At 59.3% G+C, this 21,788-nt stretch overlaps 1 protein-coding gene across 1 annotated transcript in view; it reads right to left on the bottom strand.

Moving 5' to 3' along the window:
* Positions 1-233: 233 nt before the first annotated feature.
* GLP1R (glucagon like peptide 1 receptor) overlaps positions 234-21,788 on the bottom strand; it is a 34,387-nt gene continuing 12,832 nt past the window's right edge. Inside the window, exons 4-13 of the mRNA XM_054722297.1 lie at positions 16,957-17,075; positions 16,518-16,624; positions 12,461-12,614; positions 12,022-12,181; positions 7,666-7,726; positions 7,149-7,218; positions 6,964-7,052; positions 6,487-6,625; positions 5,263-5,304; positions 234-401 (exon numbers count right to left, since the gene is read on the bottom strand). Of these exons, the coding sequence (XP_054578272.1) occupies positions 234-401; positions 5,263-5,304; positions 6,487-6,625; positions 6,964-7,052; positions 7,149-7,218; positions 7,666-7,726; positions 12,022-12,181; positions 12,461-12,614; positions 16,518-16,624; positions 16,957-17,075 (1,109 nt within the window). The remainder of the gene's footprint in view (positions 402-5,262; positions 5,305-6,486; positions 6,626-6,963; positions 7,053-7,148; positions 7,219-7,665; positions 7,727-12,021; positions 12,182-12,460; positions 12,615-16,517; positions 16,625-16,956; positions 17,076-21,788) is intronic.

The following is a 21,788-nucleotide window of genomic DNA, read 5'->3' as shown; positions in this document are numbered from 1 at the left end:
CTCCTCTCTTCCCGCCACAGTGATCAAATTAGCAGGCTGCTTCTCTTCAGAGAAAATGTGTCCGCGTCCCGGAGGCATTGCCCATTTGCCTGTCTGATGGATTGGGGAAGGGGAAGCGGGCGGGGCGGCGGGGGGGCGGGGGGGGAAGAGGGTGTTTGAGAGCAGCTGTCTCTCCCCTCCCCGGCCCCACCCCGGGAGGGTCTCCACCACCTGGGAGGGCGGGTGCCGCAGGCTTAGCTGCAGGAGATCTGGCAGGTGGCGGTGTACACGCTGCTCCCCGCCGCACCCCCGCTGCTCAGGCTGCTGGTGGGACACTGCAGGGGCTTCATGCTGCTGTCCCGCTGCATGTGCAGGCGCGCGAGCCGCCAGCGCTCCCACCTCTTCCGGAACTCCAGCTGGACCTGCCGTGGGAAAGGGAGGGGAGCAAAAGCCATCACGCAAACCGACGGCCCACAGGACGGCCGTGATTACATTAGCAGGGAAGGGAAGCATCCACTGCATTGCATCAAGAGACACAAGTCAAGGCCTTCGGGCGCCTAAATTAATATCCCAATAAAATGGTTTATTGTTGTCTCCTATTTTCCGCCTCAACTCAGGAGAGAGATGGGCTTGACGGTTTAATCGGTCCCGTCCATCTCTAAACTCTGACTCACCAAGCACCTTTGCAATCCATCTCGGGATCATTTAACGGAAGAGAACGGGAGGGAGAAACGCGGGGAGACCAGAGGGAGAAGAAGAGGAGAGTGAATCTGACTTTTCAGCTTGGACGACAGAGGAGAGGGACACATGCCTCACGGTGCCCACCCCAGGCCCTTCTGAACCACCCCCCCCCCCCCCGGCTTCAGGGGAGGGAGGAGGAAAGGACAGGCGAGGCTGCACCTGGGAGCAGCAGTGAGGAGGGGGCCGTGGATGAGGGCTTCGCTGCCTGTGCTTGAACTAATCCCACCCAGGAACCAGTCCCGACCCCAGGGGTGCGGCCAGGTGAGGCCAGTCAACCGGGACCCTGCTGCTCGGGGCTCGGGCTCCCTTGGGAAAAGCCTTCTCAAGAGGCCTGGTGCTTGGGGACCACGTTGTGGGCACAGAGATCAACTCCAGCTAACACTGCGGATCCCCGAGTCGCCACGGGCTCGTGGCCATGCGCTGGTGACCCAGGCCCCCCAGGGGCTGCTGGGACCTGCACATCCAGCCCAGGGCGCCTGGAGGGCTCTTCTGGGGACGTTCCCATAAGTGCTTCCCAGAACTTCCCCTATGCCCACCCTTGCACCCAGGCCTCCCCACACCGGATGTCCGCGGCCTGATTCCTCCCTTTCCGGCCCCAGCCACCCAGTTGGCCAGCTGCCAGCAGCTGGAGGAAGCAGCTCGCTGCCCATGCCCATCCGCCCCTGCACAAACACCCCCCCCCTCCCCCCGCTGCTGCTGCAGGGCCGACGTCCACCCAGCTGGGCCCACTGATGCCTGGTGTGGCCGCTCGCCACCCCTTAAGAGAACGTCTTCTGCACTGAGTGGAGAGGAGGTGCCAGGGGCCTGCCTGCCAGGACGGGCCCAGTGCCCCAGGCCACGCCGTGGAGCCCAGGCCCGGGTGCGGAGGGAGGGGGAGTGGACACGTGTAGCCTCTGCCACGCGCCAGCTCCCTGCCCAGCAGAGTGTTGTGGAGCGTGTGCTCACAGCTGGGACGGGGACATCTGAGACAATGGTGGCCTCTGTGCAGGAGCCATTAACTGGGGGTTTGGGGGGAGAGATGGTAAACTGAGGCACATCCATGGGCAGCCACCCCAGGGACTGAAGAGGTCTCTTGGACCCCAGCAGGAACCAGGCGGGACCAGGGCTCCCCAGTGTGCCCATCACCCTCGGCACTTTTCCGGAACCTCCACTGCGGTCCCTCTCATTACAAAGCAGTGATTATTGGGAGCTACTACATGCAGCATTTTCCATGGATTACTTTAGTTAAATTTCACAGCAACCTTGTGAACAGCTCCTTCGAGGGAACTGAGGTGCATGGTGTTTAAGTATTTCTCTGGGCCCGGCTGGCCTGGCTCAGTGGTTGAGCCAGGAGGTCACAGTTCGATTCCCGTTAGGGCACATGCAGGAGGCAGCTGACCAATGATTCTCTCTCATCATTAATGTTTCTATTTCTCTCTCCCTCTCCCTTCCTCTCTGAAATCAATTTAAAAAATCTATTTGAAAATATTTCTCTGGGTCTCAGCCAGGATTTGAACTGATCGGGGCTGACTCCAAAGCCAGTCTCCTAGCCGCAGCCCTGCCTCCCCTGACTCTCTCGGCCATACTTGTCTCTGCCCCCGCCCCCCAACTCAGGTGGGAGGGCTGGCACCACACCTTCCTCACCTCACTTGTCCTGAACCTGACACCGTGCCCGGCATACAGTCGGTACTCAATAAGTGTTTCTTAAAGGAGCCGAATGGATGAATGAGTAACGAATAAGCCCCTGACGTTGGGCTCCTAGATACCGGGCTATTACGATGGAGCCACATGGACAATGACGCAAGTGTGGACCTGTTCCAGCACTGCACCCCTAAGTTCACCCCCATCCCTGCCTCCCATGGCCTCTCTGGCCGGGCATGGAGCCAGGCTCTGGGGTTGGGGTGAACTGGTAAAGCTCATTCACCACCATTTGCACTTGGGGAGAGAGGCAAGGCGACTGCCAGGCCACAGAGCCAGGCAGTGTCAGAACCGGACCAGCACTCAGGCTCCAGAGTCGGAGAACAGGAACCGCCACAAGTCCACCCAGGCCACCCTTCCCTGGGCCTGCTCCCCGCCCATCGGCCGCAGGTGCCAGGCAGCCACACAGGACCAATGCCCGGGCCATCTTTTCTCTTCGGGTCATAAGTACCTGGCATTGCCATGGCAACCCTGGGCCTGGAGGACAGGCCTCGGCCCAAGAGCCACGGGTGCCTTTGTGGCCCAGTGATGGTGACAGGTCTGTCCTCATGCCAGGAGCTACAGGGCACGAGGGGCTCAACGAGGGTTACAGGTGCCCTGGGTTGGGGCCTCCTGGACCCCAAGGCAGGAGCCTGGGAGAGCCCCCGGGAGAGGCCAGCAGGGATCTGGTGATTCGGGGGTCAAGTTATTTGCCAAGAGCAGAGCGGGGGTATGTGCCCATCCCTCCCTCCGTACACAGCTGAGCCGGGCTGGGGAGGCCGGCGAGGAGGGAGGTGACAGGGAGACTGGGCTTTAAGACCGGAATCAGGAGAAGTGACTGAGACAGGGTCCAGGTGAGACGCTCCACAGAAGTGGTGGGGAAGCCATTGCACAGGTGCGTGCAGGTGTGGGGCTCTGCCAGCAGGGCTCTGGGGAAAGGGGAGGGATACGTGGGGAGTGGGACTGGGGGATCGAGTGAGAAGTGGCCGCAAGGAGCCCCATTCTCTCCTCACAGGCCTCCGCCCCCCTGCCGAGCACACACGGGAGGGGACACCGGCCACCCTGCCCCTGTCCCCAGAAGATAAAGCAGCAGAGCTCTGGGCCAGGTGGCACACCACCCCTCTGGCTGTGCCATTCCTGCAGGGAGTGCCACCCCTCTGAGTGTCCTCTACACCCGCCGTCCCTCCTTGCCTGGCCCACCCCACGAGGCTGGCCAGCCCTCTGAGACCTGCCCTGGGAGCACCCTCTGCCTGGTGCTGCCTCCACCTCCCCAGTCCCAGCAGCCCTGACGCCTGCGTAGGCTCCCTCCCATAGCCTGCGAGCTCTTCCACCTTCTAGCCACCGAATGGGGGCTGTTCGTTCCACGTTGCTCAGACTAAATCTTCTCATCTGTAACACGGAGATAACATCTGCTACACAGGATGGGATTCATTAAAACCCCCGAGCACCTTATACACAGCAAGTGCTCCGGAGGCGTCTCCCTCTCCTTCAGAGATCCGAGCCCACGCCCTGTGAGCATTATTACCTCCTTTTTGTAGGCGAGGAAACTGAGGTTCAGAGTGGGCCTGTCGCTCACCCAATGTCACACAGCTCATTAAGCGATGGGGCCAGCACCAGAGCAGAAATCTGATGCCATTGCCCACATCCTCCATCCTTCCTGCTGCATCACATTGCTTCTTTGAGCCTCTCCTAGATCCCTGGAACTCCAAGGTCCCCACCGCTGCTCCCCTTGTCCCCCACACCCAGAGCAAAAGTGCAGTTTGCATGAGTGCGCAGACTCTAAGATCTCTGAGCTCCGACCCCGGACTCAGCGACACAGAAGCCACATGGAGGGCTGGGTCTTGGACGAACAGTGTCCCTGGGTCACCTGAGCTCCGGCCCCCTGAGGCAAACCCTCCCCTGCAGTTACCTGGATGCAGTGAACAGAGCCTCAGTCTCCCCCCAGACTGTGGGGAGGGGTGCCTACCTTCTGAGGGTCAGGCCTCTTGTGGAAACTTCCCCAGGCAGCCCTGTGCTGCCTGTGGGACTATTACTTGTTTTCTCCCCTGGAGATGTGTGTGTGTGTGTGTGTGTGTGTGTGTGTGTGTGTGTGTGTGTGTCAGGTGGGAGCAGGGGGAGCTGTGAGATTTGTGATTTCCACTTTGATGGCTTGGGGTGTTCCTGCTCTAGCACCAAGCTGGGTACCTTGGAGCAAGCAGCCTCCCCCAGGCACCCACAGACACAGACAGCCCCTCTTCCCAGGAGCTGGCCACTCCAGAGGGGGAGGGCTGTGGTCCCATGGGGTCTCCAGGAGAGGGTGTGGGGTCAGCCAGAAGCCCTCCCCCCAGCCCAGCAGCCAGCAGGCCACGGAGGAGCTCCCGTGTGGCCAGGCTCTGGCCTGCCCACACGAAGGGCAGCTGGCTTCCTCCAGCAGAACTCATTGTGTCCTGGCCCTGCATGCTTCTTCGTCTCTGACCGTCAGTGTTCTCATGCGTGGAGCAGGGAATATCAAAACCCGAGTTCTAGCAGGGGTTTCTTGGGGGAAGAGGCTGTGACAATTAACGGAGACAGTGATTATTAAAGCCCCAAGTCTGGGCCGTGGACACATCTGTTGAGTCACCTTGTAACAGTCTCACCACCTGTTCACTCAGGACTCCCTTACCATGAGGCTGGGTGTTCCCCAAACTCACAGATGGTTAGGTAAGCCTGCGTGTGTGTGTGTGTGTGTGTGTGAGTGAGAGAGAGAGAGAGAGAGAGAGAGAGAGAGAGAGAGGGACCTGCACATAGAAAACTGGGTTTGCTAAGTAGGGGTCTGAGTTGGAAGACTGTGGGGGTCCCCACTGAACAGCTCCAGAACACCGAGGGTGGCAGCCTAGCAGGGTGCCCACGCCCCTCCTCAGGCCTTACCTCGTTGTTGACAAAGCAGTACAGGATAGCCACCATCAGCCCCTGGAAACGAGAGGCGCGTCAGCAGGGAGGAGGTGGGAGGAGGCGGCAGGAGGGAGAGGCGGGGCGCAGGGGGGATGCCCGCGTCCTGCAGATGGCCCTGGTCCCCAGCTCCATGGGGCTCCTGCCCCAGCTTTCCCTGCTCAGACTGGGAAGCCCAGAGCCGGGGGGCTCCTCTCCTCTCCTTTCTGGAGGGACAAGAAGTCCTCTTGCCCAGATGCTCCGGGAGCCCTTCCATCTCCCTTAGAGGACAATGGGCCCCAGAAAGGAGGGACCTCTGACCGCGCGGATTTCCTCGGCTCAGCCCCATGTTCACTCAGGAGACACGTGCTCCAGAACTCCGATCTGTGTGCGTGAATATGTGTGCGCATGTGTGTGTACATGTCTCTCTGTGTGTGCATGCATGTGTGTGATGCATGCATGTGTGTGCATGTGTGTTTGCATGCATGTGAGTATGTGTGCACAGGTGTGCATGTGTGTTTGTGTGTGACTTTGTGCATGTGAATGTGTGAATATGAGTATTGTGCACATGTGTGTGTCTGTGTGTCTCTCTGTGTGCATGCATGTGCGAGTGTGTGCATATGAGTATGTGTGCACGTGTGTCTGTGTGTATGTGAATATGTGTGTATGTGAGTATGCGTGCACATCTGTGCATGCGTATCTCTCTGTGTGCTGTGTGTCTCTGTGTGTGCATGCATGTGTATGCATGTGAGTATGTGTGCACATGTGTGCATGTGTCTGTGTGTGACTGTATGCATGTGAATGTGTATGTGTGCATGCACGTGTGAGTGTATGATGTGAGTGTGTGTGCAAGTGAACACACAGGCCCGTATGCTCATGGCCATCCCATAAGCTTCCTGAGAGGCTGGGACCAGTTTCTTATGTTCCTACACCCCCATTGACACTCGCACCCCCGAAGCAGCATCTTCTAATACTAGTGGAGAAGATCAATTCGTGGCTGGGTGCCCACGGCTACATCTGGGAAGGCTCTTGTCAATGTGCTTACAGAAAAGACTGGCCTGGACATCGGGGCACCTGGGATTCCAGCTCAGGCTCGGCTTCAACCACATAACCTGGGCAAGGACCACTCTCCTCGAGGCCTCGCTGCCTGTCTGCCTGCTACCGGCTGGCCCTGCCCCACGCTCACTCTAGCACTTTGCAGGGAAGGGCCCCAGCCATGGTCACCTGGAAGGAGGTGAAGGAGAGCTCTGTGAGCAGCTTGACGAAGCGCAGGGTCCCCTGGGCGTGCTCGTCCATCACGAAGGCAAAGATGACCTCATGGGTGCCCAGCAGGGGGATGAGCGTCAATGTGGACTTGGCAAGTCTGAGCGGGAGGGTGTGGGGGGATGGAGATGTCATTCTGGGCCTCTCCCATGAACCCTTCTCCCCTTCTGTGCCCTAAACCTCCACCAAGGCCTGGCCTCTGGGTCAGTCACCCTCCCACCCCAATACCCTGGGACAGGCTGCTTGGAGGGAAGGAGGTAGCGGCCAACCCCCCACCCCCACCCCCCGAGCCCAGGAGCTGCCCAGATATAGGGAGGAGGGCAAGGCGTGGGTCCCAGGTGAGGTCCAGGTGGGAGAAGGTCATGCAGGCTTAAGCTGGGCACCCGGGAGCTCCGGAAGGAAGGCTGAGGGCGTCCGGCAGAGCCGGCGGTCACGCACCTGCACTTGATGTCCGCCTTGCACATGAGGTTGGCTTTCAGCTTGGACACCACGATGCAGATGACCCGGACAAAGATGAGGAAGTTCACCTGCAGGGCAGACGGGAGGGTGGCCGGAGGCCTTCTCACGACACACTTCCCCAGTCCTCCGCAGCACACCCAGGCCACCCCCACGCCGCCACTCACCCCAATGGCGAAGAGAATGGGCAGCCGGATAATGAGCCAGTAATTCATGTTCAAGTTCCTGGTCCAGCAGCTGGAGAGGGGAGACACACAGGCACCCAATGGGGCCCAGACCCCGGCACAGCGCAGGCACAGGGCACCCAAGTGCACCGGGCATCCAGGGGACACAGAGCCACACAAAGGCCTCCCGCCACACACAGCCCTAAACACATGGACATACGTGAGCCCATGAACACAGGCATGTGTGCACCCAGCACCGTACACAAAGCAACAAACACTTCATTCAGTTCTTACAGAACGTGGAGGGGGCGCCACGCTCCCCACAGGCCCCGCACCATTCGTCCTCATACAATCCCACGGAGGGTGGACGGGGCAGGAGAGAACCAGTCATAAATTCAGCCCTGGTCCCTCAGTGTATCCTCCCGACAGGTCCCAGCCGCAGGGCCCAGGAGCGAAGGAACCACACGGGGTTTGGGGACAGGGACGTCAGCACACTCACCCCGAGGAGCAGGACACTCACCCCTCGTCCTCATAGAGGTACTTGACAATGCCCCAGGGGATGACAAACAGCAAGGGAACGCCTGAGAGCAGAGGGAGAGAGAGGGGAGAGGGGCTGGCAGGCTGGGGCCACCGCACGCACTCCCAGCAGCCTCTCCTTCCTGGCCTCCCCCTCCTGAGCCCCTCTCCGTGCCTGGCCCAAACCACACTTTCCAGAAGGTGTGGGACGAGGCTGGTCTGGGTGCATGAAGAACAGGCGGTGGAGCCACGCCCACCGACACCTCAGCCTTCCCCAGAGAGGGCCACGGAGGGCGAGAACATGCTGCATGAGGTGGGAACAGGCCAGACCTCTGATGCGCTTCCCCCACGGCCTCAGCCCACACGCCCATCTCAGTCCATTTCTTCAGGCACCGGACGCCCCGCCAGACGCCTGTTCCCTGACCATGCACACCTGCGAGGCGCCGGGGGGGAGCCTGGGGCGGGAACGGGACCTCGATGCCGGCAGCCCAACTAACGGCACCGGGGCCCACAGCCATGAGAACTGCAACCGCGCCTTCTACTCGGCTGAGACCTGACGGTGGGGGCAGGCCCCACCAGGGCCTCCAGAGGTCCCCACCTCCTGGCACCCACACCCTGGCGTAGTCCGGCTTGTACCAGGGCTGGGCTGGGTGACAATGGATGTACAGCAGAAGTGATGGCGTGACTCTTCGTAGATCAGGTTATAAAACACCGTCGTAAAAGGTTAGAAAAGGCTTGTCGTGGGCTTTCTCGCTCAGTGAGGTCACGTGTTGCCATGTCATGAGGACACTTAGCCAGGGCAGAGGCCCCTGTGGCAGGGAATGCCGCCTCCACCCTGCACCCAGCAAGGCCCTCCGCTCCCTGCCCTCAGCCTCACGCGTGAGCTTGGCAGTGGATTCTCCAATCCCGGCTCAGCCTGGAGATGACAGCTGCCCTGATTGACAGCTGGATTGCATCTGTCAGAGACCCTGAGCCAGAGGCCAGCTAAGGTGAACCAGATTCCTGACCACAGAAACTTGGAGGTAACAATTGTTTTAAGCAGCTAAGTTGTGGGGTCATTTGTTTGCAGCGAATGGCAACGAATGCAATTGGTTTCCAGCGAGGGCCTCCCTCACTCCCAGAGCCTGCGCTCAGCTCACCGAGAGCTCAGTGTGTGTGTGCTGACTTACAGACTGTCCATCCTCACGGGACAGATGGAGAGGGATCGGCTCAGGAGGCTCAGGGGGGACTGCAATCCCACGCTCGCGCCAGTCCCCTCAGTGGCTTCTACACTAACCCCCTCCATGTCTGTCTCTATGGGCGCCCTTCTCAGGGCTGGAGATGTGGTGTCTGAGATAGGTAACAGGGTGCATATTAAGGTGTGTGGACACAGCTGTGTGTGTGTGTGGGGGTCCATGTGTCTGCATGTGTGGCTTTGGGGGGGTCTCCCCCAGGAGCACACTTCACAGCCTTTCCTGCCACCGTCATCCAGGTCCTCAACATGTGCTGTCCACTCAACAGCAGCTGCCGAGCAGCTCGCATGTCTGTAGCGGCTGTGCGTGGAGCTGCAGACAGGCAGCTTCCTCAGATAGCTTCCTCTTGGCCATTTATTTGAACACAACAGACCTCTCAGCATCCATGATGCTTTAGTAACAGGCTTTCATGAGACCAGACGAGGCGCAGATGCCCCCAAAGGCCCCAGCACAGAAGATGCTCAGGGAGAAGGGGATGGATGGAGGGATGGATGGAGGGATGGAGTGATGGATGGAGGGATGGAGGGATGGAGGGATGGAGGGATAGAGGGATGGAGGGATGGAGGGATGGAGGGATGGAGGGATGGAGGGATGGAGGGATGGAGGGATGGATGGATGGATGGATGGATGGATGGAGGGATGGAGGGAGGGATGGAGGGATGGAGGGATGGAGGGATGGATGGATGGAGGGATGGATGGATGGAGGGATGGAGGGATGGATGGATGGATGGATGGATGGATGGATGGACGATGAGGGAGTCAGTATAGCATTTAGAGAAGGGAAGCTCTCCAGGCAAGAACATGTCAACTCCAAGAGCCCTTCTTGGGCACCCCGGCCACATGCTGTTCTTTTTCTCAGAGACCCCACTCCAGACTGGGACTCACGCATGATACCAGACATGGGGCTTCATTCATTCATCAGCATCTCCTTAACAAAGCCTTTCTAAAAACAGGCACAGCTCCGCCGCATGCAAACATTGCACACTCCCTGCTGGCTTCATCTTTCTCCCATTTAGAAAGTCAACAAGACTGCCTGCAGAGAAAGCTGGAATGAAGACAGAACCAGCTCCAAGAAGTAATGGGCCCTCGTCCACACTTGCCTTCCTCCTGCGCAGCCTCCTGGGGGTTGGGGGTTAGGAGTGCCCGGCCGCCCATGGACATGGCTTCTGGGAACCCTCCGCTGTGCTGGAGTCCCCACTTTCGTTCTTCTGCTCACACAAGAAGCTGCTCGTTGCTGCCCAAGCCTGCCCACGGGGCCAGGCCTCCTGGCATCACAGTGGGCGCTTGGCTCTCTGTGACTCTCTCTGACCTCCTGCCTTTGTCCCTCTGTCTCTCTTTCTCTGTATCTCCATATCGCAATTCCTCAAGAAGAGGATGCTCTGACTGGGGAGGCGGTCCGGCCCTTATGCCCCTCAGACCCTGAGCCCTGAGCTGGGGAGTGAGGTGGTGGAAAGACTGGCACCCCTCCCCCATTCCCCACTTGAGACCTCAGGGCACGGTGTGTCCCCACCAACCCTCCACCAATCACCCCCTCCTCTGCACACACCACAACGTCCCTTTGATTGTTCCTGTCCACAGGTCGCCATGGTGACGGGCACTCCCAGTGCTGATGCTATTTCCCAGAATGGACATCACCAGCCCCTCCCTGAGGACAGAGCTCTCCGCACTGGCCCACCCTAGCTCTCCACAGGCTCTCCAGCTGCCGTGCCTGACTGCCCTAGTGGGATAAAGAGGCCTCGGAGGGCAGGGAGGGGCTGAGCCTTGGGGGGTGGGGGGGAGGTAGGAGCAGGAAGCTGAACGCAGAGTCCAGGCCCAGGCCACCTGTGCAGAGGCCTGAGCATATTCCACAGAGGGGACTGGAGGCGATACAGTGCCGGCTGGAGAGCCGGGCAGGACAGGCGGGGCCCAGAGCATGGGACTCAGGAGGCTGTACCAGGGCTGGCCCTGCCCATGAGGCCCTGCCCCATCTGTGAGACCCTGCCCACAAGGCCCTGCCCCATCTGCACCTCGGTGCCCTCGATACACTGACCCCACTATTCCCCCCTTAGAGGCACTCTTCTACACTGGGCCACACGGAGCCGAGTGGCTGAGGGACGCCGTCAAGAAGCAGGGGGTGTGGGAGAGAGAGCACAGAGCCAGGTGGCAGCCAACCTGCGTGGCCTCCTGAGGGGTGGGCTGGACCGGGCAGCCTTGCAAAGGCCCAGGGGCAGGAGGCAGCATGGACGGGCCTTCGAGAAGGAGCGTGGCCGTGACTGAGTGGAAGTCCCTGGGAGTCGGGGCAGCAGTCAGAGCAGCTTGAGGCGGGCGAGTGAAGGGAGGGAGGAGTGGACGGATGGACGCCGCTCCGGTGGAGGGGGCCCTGTGGTGTGGGCAGGGGCCAGGGACCCGCAGGCCAGGGAGGCCAGGCGGCAGGGCCTCCGCTGCATCCCCGTGGGCCCCCGGAGCAATTCTCCTGCACCTGTTTTCCGGTGGTGAGTGGGGGCTGGGGGCTGCTGTTGCTGCTGGGGTCCCAGCCCCTTCCCCACCCACCCCTTCCTCATCGGGATCCCACGTGGCGAGAGGCAGAAGCACAACCAGAAATGTTCCAGCAAAAAAAAAAGACACAGTGGTTCTCAGCAAACTTTTTTGGCCAGAACATTTCCGGCTGGGCTCCAGGCGCATCTGCGGTCCACCTTCCTCAGCTGGCTTCCGCGACCCCTGCCCTCCTCTGACCCCCTCGCCCCCATCGTGTGACAGAGCCACAGCCCTCTGCTCACCCAGTGACCCCCACTGAGGCCCAGGATCTCCCTCTCCCTCCCGGCCTCGCTGCCCAGGGTGTGGGCTCCGTCCCGTGGGCCTTAGGGGCAGGGTTATTTGAGGGCGGTGCAGGGCTGTGGCGTATGCAGGGGATCTGGCTTCCATTAAAGGGGAGAATTATGAAAAGGGGGAGGGTAGCCCTAACCCCATGGGCAGCAAGGCCTGTTCCCAGGAGAGAGCTACCCAGGGAGCCCTGCCCCAGCCCAGCAGTGTGCTCTGAGCACCAAGGCGGCTTCAGGGGAGGGGGGGAGCCCCATCCCCCACCCTCCTTCCCCCTCCCCAGCCCCGTGCCACAGGTAGGGTTGGGGAAGTGATGGCCGGCGGTGCCTTACCCCAGCCTATGGTCAGGTAGAGCCGGAAGATGCGCTGCTCGGAGAAGACGGAGAGAGCCAGCAGCGTGTACAGGTACACGCCCTCCACCAGGAGCCAGTAGTAATTGGCCGCCACGCAGTACTGCATGAGCAGGAACACCAGGCGGCAGCTCAGGGAGTCCTGTGGGCAGAGGAAGGGGCCCGGGGGGACAACAGCTCTGGCCCCTGCCTCTCTTGACCCCTCCCCCGTGTCAGACTGAGAACTCCCTAAGGGCAGGGGCCGTGTCTCCTTGGGGGGGGGGGGCCACGATGGACTGCCTCTCCCATCAGACTGGGGGCTCCCTGAGGACCAGGTCTGGGCAGCCCTTGCCTTTCTCTGTGCCAGGCCTGGGTGGGTGGGGGACACCGTCTCCACCGTCTGCCCGCCCCTCCCCAGGCCCTTCCCGGACACACCACGCACCTGGTAGGAGAGGAGCCCGTCCCACTGGTGCTGCGGGGCAGCCGTGCTGTACATCCACTTGAGGGCCGCGTCCTTGACAAAGACGGACAGTGCTCGGAGGATGAAGGACACAAACAGGTTCAGGTGGATGTAGTTCCGGGTGCAGTGCAGGTGTCTGGGAGAGAAAGCAGGGCCCTCTGGCAAGACGGCCCGCAGCCCCCGGCTCTCAGGCTAGCACACCCGGGCATGCTTCGGCTCGGGGGCTGTGCTCCTGTCCTCCTCTGAGAATGCCCGTCTCCCCACAACCATGACAATCCTTTTGCTTCATTCGAGTCCGGCCTCTCCATAAGCCTTCGGTTGTGTGGTCACTGCACCCCCACCCCCACCCACATTCTGTCCTCTTTCTGTGGCATCTTCTTTGCTACAAAGTCATGTGCGGCCCAAGTGGTGAAGGTGCGAGGACCAGTTCCCCCAATGGGGACTTGGCTTCTTGCTGGCAGGACCCTCCTTACCTGCCTCGGAGCTGCTGTACAGGGCACGCGGGAAGGATTCCAAAAGTATTGGATACAATTTCAATATCCTTTAATGTAAAAATGTTTTACAGACTGGAAATATGAGGGCATTTCTTAACATGATAAGGGCTATCTACCCAAACCAGGAGCAAACATCACTCTTAACTGAGAAACTTTAGAAGTATTCCCTTTAAAATCAGAAAAAAATAAGGATCATCCTATCTAATAAAAGAGTAACATGCAAATTGACCATCACTCCAACACAAGATGGCTGCCCCCATGTGGACACAGGATGGCCACCACAAGATGGCCAGCAGGGGAGGGCAGTTGGGAGGGACCAGGCCTGCAAGGGAGGGCAGTTGTGGGTGATCAGGCCAGCAGGGGAGGGCAGTTGGGAGGGACCAGGCCTGCAAGGATCAGGCCTATAGGGGAGGATAATTAGGGGTGACCGGGCCTGAGGGGAGGGCAGTTGGGGTTGACCAGGCCTGCAAGGGAAGACAGTAAGGGGCAACCAGGCTGGCAGGGGAGGGCACTTAGAGGCAATCAGGCTGGCAGGGGAGCAGTTAGGTGTCAATGAGGCTGGCAGGGGAGTGGTTAGGGGGTGATCAGGCTGGCAGGCAGAAGTGGTTAGGGGCAATCAGGCAGGCAGGCAAGCGAGTGGTTGGGAGCCAGCAGTCCTGGATTGTGAGAGGGATGTCCCAGATTGGAGAGGGTGCAGGCTTGGCTGAGGGACAACCCGCCCCCCCACTCCCCGTGCACAAATTTTGTGCACCGGGCCTCTGGTCTGGACATAAGAAGCTATCATCACATCTATTCACATTGTGTGACAGACCCTAGCCACTATAATAAGAAAAGGAAAGAGTGTGTTAGAATTAGGAAAGCCTTGGTTAGTGTGGCTCAGTTGGTTGAGGCATCATCCCATGCACTGAAGGGTCATGGATTGGATTCCAAGTCAGGGCACATACCTGGGTTTCAGGTTTGATCTCTGGAGGCAACCAACCAATGTTTCTCTCTCTCCCTTCCTCTCTCTCTAAAATCAGCAAAAACATATCCTCAGGTGAGGATTTAAAAAAAATAGATTTGAGAATAAAGGAAAAAAATTGTTATTATTTATAGGTGATAGATTATCTTCATAGAAAATCCAAGACACTTGACACATAAATTATTAGAACTAGTAAGAGAGTTCAGCAAGGTGATATGTAGGTTCATATACATCAGCAACAAACAATGAAAAAGTAAATTTTAAAAATTCATTTATAATACTTTTAATTGACTACCTAGAAATAAGCGTAACATAACATGGGCAAGATTTCTAGGAAGAATAAAACTTGCTAAAATGATTAAAGAAGATTTAAATTAATTGAAGCTATACCAATACCACATTCACAGAGAGACTCACTCTCTTAAAGATGTCAGTTCTCCCCATATTAATTGATAATATCAATATAGCTACAACAAAAATTCCAACAGTGTTGGTTTTTAAAAATGAAATTTAAAAATGTATAAAGAAGAGGTGAGGACTGAGATTAGTCCAGACCACACAGTAGGGGCCCTTGCTGCAAGTGAACAGAGACTTTTAATGAATATATAGCAGCGAAGGCACCAGGCTTTTGCCAAAGGACAAATGAAGAGACCAACCAATATGACAGAAACCAGCCCAGCCACCGGTGGCCCTTGCTGCCTGGCAGGGTAGGCATTGCAACCGAGGGGGGAGGGTGACTGGCAGTAAAAGGTCCTGAGATAATTAACTAAATGTATACATGGGAAAGTAAATTCACCTTTATTTCCATCAGAGACAAAAACAAATTCCAGGCACATCAAAGAACCATAAGGAATGAGCAAAACTCATGACCCCAGGAGATAAGGGAAGATTTCTCAAGCAAGAACATACAAAATTTGGTCTTTGGGAAAAAACGATACATTTTAAATCAATTGACAAAATTATTTTTTATCTATTGACGAATTTTGTTTATCAATAAAAACAGAAAAATTAATATATTTCATTCCATTAAAATTGATATCTTCTGTGCATAAAAGGCACCAGAGTGAGTGAAAAAATAAATAAATAAGCCACAGACTTAAGAGAAGACATTTCCTGCATTGGTATCCAGAATATGTAATGAATGCCTAAGATAAAAACGAAGAAGCCAAATAAGCCAATAAAAAGTAAGCGATTCTACGAGCAAGCAATTCACAGAATCAAACATAAAAAACGTTGCTCTCTCTGGGAATCAGAGATATGCGCATTAAAATCACAATGAGATATTTCAGACACTTTAGATTAGCAACAATTAAGCCTGAAAATACTAAATAGTGGTGAGGATATGAAGGGAAGGGAACTCTCATTTATTCCTGGTGAGAAGGCAAACTGGTGGGATCACTTTGGAAGCAACGTAACCACACCTGATAAATGTGCAACAGCACGCGCTGTTCCGATCAGGCGACTGTACGCGGAGGTATGTGCCCTCCGAGAAATGCACAAGGGGTCACAGGTAAGAGCGTTCACTGTAGCAAGGTTTATAATCCAGGAGAGGAAAACTTCAAGTGCCCACTAAGAGGACAAGCGATAAATGAACTGTGCTGTGTCACACAATGTGGTACACAGCGACCGTTAAAAGGAATGAAGAATTACCTGTTTCAACGGAAATGAATCTCCCCAAAACATTGTCAGGCCCAAAATAACATTGCGGAAGAATCGATGGCCAGCATGTCGTCTAAAGCATGCGATATTCGGGCTATATATTTTTACAGAGGCTTACAAAAGCAGTGAGAGTCTTCTAGAGAGAGACGTGGGAATTATAAGCAGCCCTCTGAGGGGACAGGGACTAAGTGCTGTCCTGGGGAGCGAAACTGTGGTTCTTAGACTGGACGGTGCGTGCATGGGTGACCCCAGGATCAGCCACTGTATCTCCAAACCACTGAAATACTTCATAGTAAAATTAATTCCTTGAGCGAATGCATCTATTGAGCACTGACTGTGTGCTCAGCACCGACTGTGCCAGGTACCAGGGGACATAGGAGGAATGTGTTCCTGGTTCCTGCTGACAGGTGTCCTGAGCTCCCCGCCCTCGGACTCCCTCCTGCCCTCGACACCAGCCCCCCGGCCCACCCCTGGCCAGCGTCGAGGGCGTGGGAAGAAGCTGGTACTCCGGAAGGAATGGCTCCTCTAGGGAAACCTTTCCCTGGGGTGGCTGATGAGCGCTGAAGAGAGCAGGCCCTCTGAACCGGAGGTATGCCTGGAACCATGCTCAGCCCTGACTAGCTGAGTCACACACACGCCCTAAGAGCATGTCCCCTCATCTCAGCCCACGGTGAAGGGGTGCGGGTGCCTCGTGTGTGGACATGTGGCGTTTGCGTTCCCTTCTTTGCAGTATGACATGCACACGTTTATGTAGCAGAGATCAGACGCAGCACACAGCGTCAGAGCCGTTTTCAGCCTCCCATTCGATGGGGTGGGCTCTCTGGAGACCTCTTAGGGGAGGGACCTGCTGCCTGCGGTTTTGGTTTGGTGTCCCCGCCTCCAGACAGGAGTTAGGACGCGGCAGTGCCTCGGGCCGGCCTCTTACCTGAAGCCCAGGAGGATGGCGGAGGCGATGACCAGGGCGGAGAAGGAGAGCCCGTAGCCCACCGTGTAGACGATGTAGAGGGACAGGAGCTGGTCCTCCGGGGAGCTCTGTGTGCACACAGGGACACGCGGACATGGGATGCCCCAGGACGTCCCTCCCACACCCCTCCTTCCCATGGGACCGTGGGGCCCCCAGAACGAAGAAAGAGAATAAGCCGGGGAGATGGTCTCCAGATCCCAGGACCCTGGTCCCAGGCCAGAGGTGAACACGCACCTCCTCTGCCCAGAAAGCATGGTGTGCAAAGCTCCCACCCGGAGCGATGGAGGAGATGACCAGGGCCCGCGCCCCCCCCCCCCCCCCCCCCAGGGCCCAGGGCCCTGCTCCACTGACGCTGGGACCTGCCACCCCTCGCTGGCTCGGAGCCCCATCTTCAGCTCACCCTGTCCCCGCGCTTGGACTCCTCGCACTCCGACAGGTCCCGCCAGGGCAGGCTGGAGTTGACCTGGTGCAGCCACAGGCCGTCGGCCGTGCAGAAGCGGTACACGTGGCCCTGCAGCACTGGGCGGGACATGGGGCTGAGCCTCGGCCGCTGCCCCGGGCCTCTCGTCCTCCGCACCCCGGGCTCCCCACGCCCCCAGGACTGGCCTCTGGGAGTTAGTAACACCTCACACACAAACCCACACAGACGCCCACACACCTGGCTCCTGCCCTGCCATGTGCCCACCTGGCCCAGGGACAGGGGAGGCGGTCACGAAGGTGGGGCCGCCGCCGCCCTCAGCCCCTCCTCCTGGCTGAGCTGCAGGGCGATCAGGAAGCCTCGCCTGAGAGGAGCCGACTCCAGCCGCTGCCAGGCCCCGTCTCCGCCTCAGTCACACTGCTCCCAGGGCTGCTGTGACCTCAGTGGTCCTGGCAGCCCACAGCCACCTGCTGTGGCTTCTGATCCGCAGGCTCAGGGCCCACCTCCCCCCAACACTTCGTGAGCAGAGCAGGCCTGGACACCCAGTGGGCGGGGAGGGGCTAAGAGGAAGCGAGAGACATGGCCCTGTCCTCAGGGAGCCCCAGTCTGAGGGGGACACAGCCCTGTCCTCAGGGAGCCCCAGTCTGAGGGGGACACAGCCCTGTCCTCAGGGAGCCCCAGTCTGAGGGGGACACGGCCCTGTCCTCAGGGAGCCCCAGTCTGAGGGGGACACAGCCCTGTCCTCAGGGAGCCCCAGTCTGAGGGGGACACGGCCCTGTCCTCAGGGAGCCCCAGTCTGAGGGGGACACAGCCTGTCCTCAGGGAGCCCCAGTCTGAGGGGACACGGCCCTGTCCTCAGGGAGCCCCAGTCTGAGGGGACACGGCCCTGTCCTCAGGGAGCCCAGTTGAAGCAGGAAGGAAGCACACTTCCTGGCTTTAATGAGACTCACAGAAAAAAGCCAAAAATGTGGTAGAAAGGAAGAGCACAAATGCAAAGCAAGAGAGACCAAGCACCGGCCAGGCGGGCAGTGCCCTTCACTCACATCCAGGCATCGGGACCCGAGTCCGTCCCCGGCCAGGCCACTCTGTCCCCTCCCCAGGACACGCGGCCTGTGGCCACAGGTTGCTCCATGAGCATGAGTCTGCCCCAGGGCAGGACGTGGGACAGAATGGGGGGGGGGGGGTGGGAGGGCAGGGGAGGGGTGGCACAGGGGGACCCAGGAGAGAAGCTGGAGCCTGGACAAATTTTAAAAGTTTACAATTCTAAAGGTATTAGAACCCTGCTTCCCCAGCTGTGGGAGGCAGAGCCGCGTGAGGGGGAGGTGGCAGGGCAGGCAGGCTTCCTGGTGGAGGTGGACTACCGACCGTCTGCGGGCGTGGCCAGCCTCCCTGCTGGGGCCCAGGACGGGGCTGTCTCCCAGTGCACACCCGTCACCACCCACCGCGTGAGTGCAGGCCTTCACTGCAGGGTCTGGGACAGCGTCTCCCCGCCCGGTCAGGCACCTGCAGGCTGTCCGTCAGGCCCCGTCCTCCCTAGCTGGCCCCCGGCCACCCCGGGCAGCCTCCCTGCTGGCTCTCCTTCCCCTGCTCCCTGCCACAAGCAAACCCGGAACCAGGTCCCTCTCCGGGACAGAGCACCTGGCACACGGTGAGGCACGTCAGCTTGCAGCGTCGCTCCCAGAAGGCCCTGCATTTTTTTTTTTTTTTTTTTTTTTTTTAATTTCTTTATTGATTAAGGTGTCACATATTTGTCCTCATCCCCCCATTCCCATCCCACCCCTCTCCCCACGCATGCCCCAATCCCCTGTTGAACTTAACCGTTGGATAGGCTTATATGCATGCATACAAGTCCTTTGGTTGAACTCTCCCCCTCCCCCCACCCTCCCCCTACCCTCCCCTATCCTCCCTCTGAGGCCCGATAGTCCAATCGATGTCTCCTTGCTTCTGGTTCTGTTCTTGTTCCTCAGTCTATGTTGTTCATCATTTCCCCGAGATCATATGTCACTAGATATATACTAATAAGAACTGAATGTGAGACGAGCAATAATAGTTATGCTGACAGGCAAATGAATCAATCTGTAGCGAGCTTCCCCCTGGACCAACAGTTCTTTTGAGACCCAATTTCAATGTCCAGTAGTTCCTTATGTGTACATGTCAGCACTGACCCCTCAGCTCTGGATGGTGGACAAATGGTGGTAATGGAGGTCCGACTCCCTCTGGTTTGGTCTCGGCCGAACCCAGGGGCACGGCGTCACCCGGACTAAGGGGCACGTGGCCTCACCCATACCCAAGGGGCACGTGGTCTCACCCGGGCCTGGGACCCAGCCTCACCCGGATGGATCCAGGGGCGCACGGCCTCACCCGGACCCAGAATCTGGCTTCACCCGTACCCAGGGACGCTTGGCCTCTCCCAGACCCAGGGCCACTTGGGCTCACCCGGGCCTAGGTGCACGAGGCCTCATCCGGATCCAGGGACACATGGTCGCACCCGGACCCAGGGACGCTTGGCCTCTCCCAGACCCAGGGCCACTTGGGCTCACCCGGGCCTAGGTGCACGAGGCCTCACCCGGATCCAGGGACACATGGTCTCACCCGGACCCAGGGACGCTTGGCCTCTCCCAGACCCAGGGCCACTTGGGCTCACCCGGGCCTAGGTGCACGAGGCCTCACCCGGATCCAGGGACACATGGTCGCACCCGGACCCAGGGACGCTTGGCCTCTCCCAGACCCAGGGCCACTTGGGCTCACCCGGGCCTAGGTGCACGAGGCCTCACCCGGATCCAGGGACACATGGTCTCACCCGGACCCAGGGACGCTTGGCCTCTCCCAGACCCAGGGCCACTTGGGCTCACCCGGGCCTAGGTGCACGAGGCCTCACCCGGATCCAGGGACACATGGTCTCACCCGGACCCAGGGACGCTTGGCCTCTCCCAGACCCAGGGCCACTTGGGCTCACCCGGGCCTAGGTGCACGAGGCCTCACCCGGATCCAGGGACACATGGTCTCACCCGGACCCAGGGACGCTTGGCCTCTCCCAGACCCAGGGCCACTTGGGCTCACCCGGGCCTAGGTGCACGAGGCCTCACCCGGATCCAGGGACACATGGTCTCACCCGGACCCAGGGACGCTTGGCCTCTCCCAGACCCAGGGCCACTTGGGCTCACCCGGGCCTAGGTGCACGAGGCCTCACCCGGATCCAGGGACACATGGTCTCACCCGGACCCAGGGACGCTTGGCCTCTCCCAGACCCAGGGCCACTTGGGCTCACCCGGGCCTAGGTGCACGAGGCCTCACCCGGATCCAGGGACACATGGTCTCACCCGGACCCAGGGACGCTTGGCCTCTCCCAGACCCAGGGCCACTTGGGCTCACCCGGGCCTAGGTGCACGAGGCCTCACCCGGATCCAGGGACACATGGTCTCACCCGGACCCAGGGACGCTTGGCCTCTCCCAGACCCAGGGCCACTTGGGCTCACCCGGGCCTAGGTGCACGAGGCCACACCCGGATCCAGGGACACATGGTCTCACCCGGACCCAGGGACGCTTGGCCTCTCCCAGACCCAGGGCCACTTGGGCTCACCCGGGCCTAGGTGCACGAGGCCTCACCCGGATCCAGGGACACATGGTCTCACCCGGACCCAGGGACGCTTGGCCTCTCCCAGACCCAGGGCCACTTGGGCTCACCCGGGCCTAGGTGCACGAGGCCTCACCCGGATCCAGGGACACATGGTCTCACCCGGACCCAGGGACGCTTGGCCTCTCCCAGACCCAGGGCCACTTGGGCTCACCCGGGCCTAGGTGCACGAGGCCACACCCGGATCCAGGGACACATGGTCTCACCCGGACCCAGGGACGCTTGGCCTCTCCCAGACCCAGGGCCACTTGGGCTCACCCGGGCCTAGGTGCACGAGGCCTCACCCGGATCCAGGGACACATGGTCTCACCCGGACCCAGGGACGCTTGGCCTCTCCCAGACCCAGGGCCACTTGGGCTCACCCGGGCCTAGGTGCACGAGGCCTCACCCGGATCCAGGGACACATGGTCTCACCCGGACCCAAGGGCCCTGCATTTTAAGAGACTTCTCCGGAAAGTCTGAGGTCTAACAGCGGGACTTCGGGCAGCGGCAGAGCCTGTCCCAGCACCCCTAATGCAGAACCAGGCAAGACAGGGGCAGAGGAGGGGCGGGCCCGTCTCAGGCCCCTGTCTGCTGGGTGGATGCCTGAAACCCTTCACTAGGGGTCCAGTCCTTTTCTGGCCAAACCAGTGGTAGATAAGCCCAGAGCAGTGCTGGGATCTGGGCTCTCACCCCATGGTAAGTGGGGCTGAGGCCAGGGCCTTCTCCGGCAGCCTGTGGGTGGGGGGTGAGAAAGAGGGAAGCAGAGGGGCCGGGGGAGGGAGAGGACACGGCTTGGGCACAAACCATCAAATCGCCCAGTTACCCAGCACTCAGCCCGTGGGAACGTGACCCTGCTGATACCTACTCGCCACCGCGGCTCACGGCCTGGCACTCCACAATTGCTGGAGCCCGCCCATCACGCCCCTTTGCACACCCACTCTGCAGGCTGCACACTCACAGAACCTGTCCCAAGCACCTGCTGTATGCCTGACACCTTGGAGCATCACAGCACCTGACACAGTTCATCCCATTTGGCAGGTGGAGAAACGGAGTCTCTCAGAGGCCAAGCGACCTGCCCCAGACCAGCCAGCCAGGACGCAGCAGAGGTGGGACTCAGACCCCAGCTCTTCGCCTCCAAAAGCCACGAGTTAGCAGCCACACACACTGCTAGGAGTCAACAATGGCCACGTGCCATTTC

The sequence above is a fragment of the Eptesicus fuscus genome, chromosome 10, assembly GCF_027574615.1.
Source record: "Eptesicus fuscus isolate TK198812 chromosome 10, DD_ASM_mEF_20220401, whole genome shotgun sequence".
NCBI lineage: Eukaryota > Metazoa > Chordata > Mammalia > Chiroptera > Vespertilionidae > Eptesicus > Eptesicus fuscus.
This window is presented reverse-complemented; position numbering and strand designations above follow the sequence as displayed.